The 6,345-nt window shown below is 39.7% G+C and overlaps 1 protein-coding gene across 5 annotated transcripts in view; it reads right to left on the bottom strand.

Moving 5' to 3' along the window:
- Window positions 1-1,783: 1,783 nt before the first annotated feature.
- Window positions 1,784-6,345, bottom strand: part of LAMA3 (laminin subunit alpha 3) — a 114,623-nt gene continuing 110,061 nt past the window's right edge. For all 5 annotated transcript variants that reach the window (XM_035564064.2, XM_035564065.2, XM_035564066.2 and 2 more), the window contains 6 exons: window positions 6,076-6,216; window positions 5,113-5,272; window positions 4,850-4,977; window positions 3,165-3,258; window positions 2,688-2,807; window positions 1,784-2,505 (listed from right to left, as the gene is read on the bottom strand). In XM_035564064.2, coding sequence (XP_035419957.1) covers window positions 2,360-2,505; window positions 2,688-2,807; window positions 3,165-3,258; window positions 4,850-4,977; window positions 5,113-5,272; window positions 6,076-6,216 — 789 coding nt within the window. In that variant the 3' untranslated portion in view covers window positions 1,784-2,359. The remainder of the gene's footprint in view (window positions 2,506-2,687; window positions 2,808-3,164; window positions 3,259-4,849; window positions 4,978-5,112; window positions 5,273-6,075; window positions 6,217-6,345) is intronic.

Raw genomic sequence — 6,345 nt, 5'->3', positions numbered from 1 at the left:
TCTGGGATTCAGATGAGCCTATAACATCAGTCTGTTAAAGTGCCTGTTTAGCTACGCACTTGCAGTGTACTGAGTATATTTGATACTCCTTCAGCTACCAAATGCCAACGCTTGAATGATGAGAGCCTTGCAAATATTACTTATAACAATTAAGAAAATGACAAAAAAAAGAAAACAAGCCACCCTTAAAATCAGAGGCACTTTTCAACTTTTTCATTTTTAATGTATTAGGATTGTACTGGAATTAATACTTATCAGATATTACAACATACATTTACAGAAGTCTTTATACATTTTTCATTTCTTTCCTGTCAGCATTAAAAAATATTTCTGACAAAATAAATTGAAGTGCAAGGGAATTGAAATCCAGGACTGGCTCCAGACTGTGAGGCAAAGATCTTTGCTATATTTACTTATTTGATGGGGGAAGGGAAAAAGGAAAAGGCTATCTTGGGGCTAGGGAAAACCTGCTTCAGTGAGCAGTCTGGTGGGCATGAGATATTGAAATGTTACGAGAGAATATCTTGATAAAGTTTAACAGTCCTTCCTTTCTCCACATAGAAATTATCATTGCCAGCTCAGGCCAGTAAACCAATTGTGCATTTCCACAGTTTTGGTCACCTCTACAGCTGACAGTCTACTTCAAAGGCAGGGGGTTACTTCAAAGGCATTACGTGTAGAAAGGATTCAGGTATTGCTATCTGAAAAGATTATTTCCAAATCCTACCACCTCTAGGCATGTGGGTATTTCCTTTCCAACTGCAGGCAGCCATACAGGAGAAGCAGTTTTTGCAGAGCACCTCTAGAGAAAGGGCACCTTTGGGTGCCAATCCTCTGCGCTCCCTCAGAGACATCAACCCTGGCATGCTTTCACCCCATCCCATTCCCCAAAAGTAACTCAATCACTGAGAGCCCCCTGTATGGGCAAAGATACAAAGTTGTGCTAAAAAAAAAAGCAATGCAAGATTGTGCATGAACAGCTTTTTGACACTTTTGTCACCCCAAAGACCTGAAGCTGCAAGAATTTAATAAGGGATTAACAACCACGGCTGTAAGGGCTACTGATCTGGGATCTTCTGTTAATCCAGGCAGCACCTCGTTCCACGCACCGTGAGGACATCCTGCTGCACCTGGGCAAGAAGACAGTGGAAGGTGGGAGCAAACATAGCAGGAGGTGGGAAGAAAGGTTTGTTTCTATCACTATCTTCTCCCGCCTAGTGGCCAGCCTTAGAAAAACTTTTTATTTTGCAAAAAAAGGGATGTCATCAGTGAACTGGGAAAAAAAATAAAACAAAAAACAGCATCAAAATGCTGCTTTTGAAGGACAGTAGAAGGTGAAGCCAAGTCAAGTCTATTCAGGTCAGCCCTGTATTTAGAAAACAAAAGCAAAGTCGGTCCCCTCACTCCACCATGGGTCATGATCAGGTACAAAGATTTGAATGCCAAAGAAAACAGTTTTGCTGGTTTAGTCCTGCAGTTCACACTACACAACCGTACCATGTGCAGTGCTGTTCCTAAACTATCTTGTCTTCATTTAATCAGAAAAAAAAGAGGTCTATGGAGGAAACTTTCTGGCTCTGAAGCTTACAAGAAAAATTACTCTGAGGTTTTTACATAACCAAATTCTAATAAGCAGAGATGATGGACTCCTGCTTATTCATGCAAACCAGCTCCTTAAAGCTACAGAAATATATGTATAAAGCAAGCAGAATTTAGGTGTTTGTAAAATGGACACCAAAGAAATACCAGATTGAAATAACCAAACAGGAAAATGGAATGTTTTAAAAACGTACTGTATTTATTTGGCCCCAGAATTCCTCGCATTGTAACAAACTCCCAGTTTCACTCCTTAAAGTGCTTCAAACTCCATTTATATTATTATTTTTAACATTAATGTACATTTCTGTATAAACATTCTGTTCATCAATCCGAAGAGATTTATATTTTTTATAGAATTCTTTATATTAGTGGATCAAATTTGCTCTCAAGATGACCAGCATTAAGGCAAATTTCTGAACTTAAGTCACTGGAGTTACTTAGTTGCATGCTGTTGCGGGTGAGAGCAGAATTTGGCCCAGTAGGGTATATACAATTATATTTTCTGCATATATTTCAAAAGACACAATGGATTACCTTGGAAATCAATAATATTTAATAGGGAGTTTATCGAAGTCCATACTTTAAATTTGCTTTGGCGCAGTCCACATCCAGAGGATGCATTTGCTCACCAGCTCTTGTGAATATCCAGCCTGATGACAGTGACCCAGTGATCAGCAGAAGTGGAACCCACGCTGCATGAATTCACGTAGTTCTTCAGCAGGCCCAACCTGATGAGTGTACAAATACTGCAGCAGCAAAGTTACGTGGCCGGGCACCCATGCAAACTCACTACACCATGAACCTCTGAAATTCTCTTGGTGGAGACAGGTTTGCCGTTGATGTTAATATTTCGAAGACAGCCAAAAAATGAGTCTTTAACTGGAAGCCACGGTGCGTCCAAAATTGCTATAACAAGGTAGAAATATCAAATTTAATTAAATGAAAATGATTTGAAAGATGAACTACTTCAAGGCTTTCAAAAGAGGGGAGAATGATATAGGACTACATGCATGAACAGAACATTTGTTTTAGAAAGGAAAAAAAAAAAACAGTAGCTACATAAAGAAATAAAGCAGCAATAATGTTACCTGGAATTTTGCCAAAGTAGAGTGGCTGATGCAGATGTCTAGGAGAAAAGGGTGGGTGTCCAGTGGTATAGTTACTCTGTGTGCCTACATCAAGCTGCACAGCGTTCCCCTTCTGAGAGACTGCAAAGAAGCAGGTATATGAGTACTCTTTCTCAACACTATTGAAGAACCAGCTAGATATGACACTATTTTTTAAACAACATCTGTTTTGAAATTTAACTTTATTTTTTTTTAATCTTTTTTATATTGATTTTGTCTCAATTCAAAGTCAAGTTGACACATCTAGGTACTCTGGGGCTAAATACAGCCCAAAAAAAGCCCTCTCATGTAATGCCTTGAATTAACACAAAACACATTGTTCTTAAGAGTATTCTCAGAATAAACAAAAGTGAAATGATTAATAAAAATCTGGGTCTGCAATGCTTTCTGCTCACCCTCCTTTCCAAATTTCTGAAGAATCAGTGTGATACAACATACCTGCAATTGTATGCCACTGTCCATTATACAGAGATTGCCGAGGTGTGACTGTTGCATGGAATTCTCCAGCACCACTATTTCCAGCAGCAATGAGCTGTAAAACAGTTATCTGTTAAGTTACCATGGCAAAGAAATGAGGAACAGAAAAATACAGTGCTTTTAGTAATTTACTGAACTTGCGGAGGGCTGGGTTTCACCTAGTTTTAAGGGTCACAGTCATTGTATACGTATTCCAGAAATTATCATCTCCGGAAAGAAAGTAAATTTCCCTAATCAAATCCCAGGAGATGTATTACAGAATTTACAAGCGTATGAGCAAGACCTTTGTCTTTTCTTTCCCCTCAATCTTACAAAATTATGTTAATTCTTTTGACATAATCTCTCTGAGACAAAGTCTTTCCTACTAGGCCTCCCTTTCCTTTTTGGAAAGCAGTCACCTACATGCTAGGCATCTCCAGACAGAATCACTGCAATATATTTCTCCAGCCTTTCACATAGCTTTGGTCTTCTTGTATTTCACTTGAGAAGCTTGTAGCTTGACTATTTACCGTGATATTTCAAACAAGAATCTGCTTGTGTTTTCTTACGTCTTACTCCTCATTCCTTGTAAACAGACTATTTTTCTGTGATGGTTACAACAAACTTGGTAATGGTCTGGTGACTGATGTAGTGAGTTCCCTTTGATAGTGTCAGGACTGATGGTGTCCCTTTGACCTTTTACCACCCTGCCCACACTGACAGCCAGCATGAATCAAAGTTACTGCTGAAAAAAGTGCTCTATCTTGTCCCTAAGGACTCCCCAGCTATTGATGGCCCTGCTTCCACGTGCTAGCTGTGTCTTGAACCAGATCAGCAAGCTCGGTGAAGCTAACCAATGGCAAGAAGACAAATAATAAAAACAAGTTCCCTAATCTGGTTAGCTGTTGACCTGCACTAGGGATGACCGCGAATGGATAGCTATGACTAGGGAGAAAAGAGCAAAGCTGAGCCTTTCTGAAGGTAGGTAGAGTTATGCTCGTTTAAACCATGCCAGACAACAGGTTCTGTTGAGCTGAGACGTATTTTTATTTGATGTCTATACGGAAGCAAGCACAATGGTTTTGGGGTCCAACATACGTTCTAAACCTGTTACATTATGAAAAAACAAGTGATAAAAATCACCACCATGACACACCTCTCAACTAGAGCAGATGCTAACACAAAAAAACTGCACAAGTTCCCTAATGAATGTTGTTACAGAGCTGCATCAGTACAGCCAAATGATGACTAAAATAGAAGTGGAAATAAGCCATGGAGTCCTATAGCCTCTGGCCAAAAGCCCAGCCAGTTCTTGTAAGGGTTGTAAGGCTTTTTAGGGTTAGGGCTTTAGGGTTTTTAGGGTTAGGGTTGTAAGGTTTCTCAGGCTTTTCGAAGCCTGAGAAAACGGAGACTGTGCCCTTCTGCTGACTGCTATGCAAAGAACACGTGCATGCTAGTGTTCACACAAGGGAAGCTCCTACTGTAGGCACAGAGACACATTAAATGCTCCAGTTTCCATGCAATGGCATTAAACCATTCTGAAGAAGTTGTTCAGTGTTAAACCTCTACACAAATGTAGTAACACCTAAGTCCAGGGCTCAAGCTCAGAACTCCTCCCTGCTGAAGAATGGTAATATATAGGCTGTGATTCCATTTCAGGTACTTACTTTTCCTTCTTCCATGTAAACAGTCAAGTAGTTGTCTGGCTTGCTTCCAGAATGGAGTAATACACCTGTTGAACTCCTTGGCCGAATGGTAAATACTATCCTAAAATCCAAGCCCATTCGCAAATTGTCTGTGGAGAATTAAAAAGAGTGTGTAGATGAACAACCGTTGGAAGAGACAGTTGGAAAACTTCACAAGAGTAAGTACAAGAAATCCTTCTGTGTACATGTATATACATTTAAACCATAATTTCTACACAGCTTACCAATGGCAATATATCCTCCTTCCTTAAAGAAATAAATCCCCATCTCCATGGGAATATCCAGACATGGAAGCACACCATTTTTTTGCTGAGGTACATTCATGATTTTTCCATTCATCTTAAAATTCCTCAGGCAACCCTTGAAACTCTTCACTGGTATACTCTGAAAGCATATTTCAAGACATGAATACCAAAGCATGATGACCATCCTTTTAGTAAGACTACCTGCTAGTTTTTTGTATTGTTGGACTGTAGACAGACAATGGTTATTTAAGGGCACCTAAACTCCATCTCGTATGCAGTGAAGAGATATTCTGAAACTAAAAGAGCTGAAAACATGAAATAGCTGATTTCCAGTTAACAGAACTCCTGCTTGCAAAACAGATGCTCCCAATGATGTGTCAGAAGGACAACACAATGGGAGTTGTAAGATCTCAAATACACCCTTTCTTTCCTAAGAGGCTGTTTATTTTAACTTGCCTTTACAAAATGCCCTGCATTGATAATTTTCTCATTCTTGAAGTAATAGGAACAACTTCTACTTCAGATTAAAATCGGGTTCTACATCCATAATTTCTTAATTAAGAGGAGCCTTTGCTCTTTATGGATTATCACTTAGCCCACTGAGATAAGCAGTCTGTGGGAAAACGCTATCCCTGGAATTACAAATGTGACTTCAGTATTTTCTATTTCTTAAAGAACAGAAATGAAAATGGCACATGGCTATCAGCCGTGCCTCAGTAGCACATGTTGGATATATGGGTCCAGTTGAGAGCTGTGTGAACAGCTGAGGAAAATGATCTGTAACGATCAACTGCAAACATCGATTACAGACAGTGCTCACAGTCAGTGCTTGGAAATATCCGCCAGACCTTTTCAACATGGAAACCCTTCATATTAACACTTCCACATGTAATTAGTGCAGCCTGGGGAGTATGTGGAAGTGGATGCATCACAGTTATTTACCTGTCTTTTCAGTGATGGCAGGCCTCCCAGATAGATTGGTGGCTTAATGCTGACAGGGGAATTTCTTGCTAATCTTCCATGCTGGGCCGCTAGACCATCAACAACAAGGAGTACATTCTTCCCATCTCTGCTGAAGACCACCTTTGCAGGGTGCAAACATAACAGAACGTGAGAACCCAAGGCCAATGAAAGTCACTGCAGCTAGAGCACCAAACAGCAAAAAAACAGGTGTTTAAAAAAATTAATCATATACAATATAGTCTTAAAGTG

This window comes from Cygnus atratus, chromosome 2, assembly GCF_013377495.2.
Source record: "Cygnus atratus isolate AKBS03 ecotype Queensland, Australia chromosome 2, CAtr_DNAZoo_HiC_assembly, whole genome shotgun sequence".
NCBI classification, from domain to species: Eukaryota; Metazoa; Chordata; class Aves; order Anseriformes; family Anatidae; genus Cygnus; species Cygnus atratus.
The sequence above is the reverse complement of the archived record's forward strand: the minus strand, read 5'-3'. Positions and strand labels throughout refer to the sequence as shown.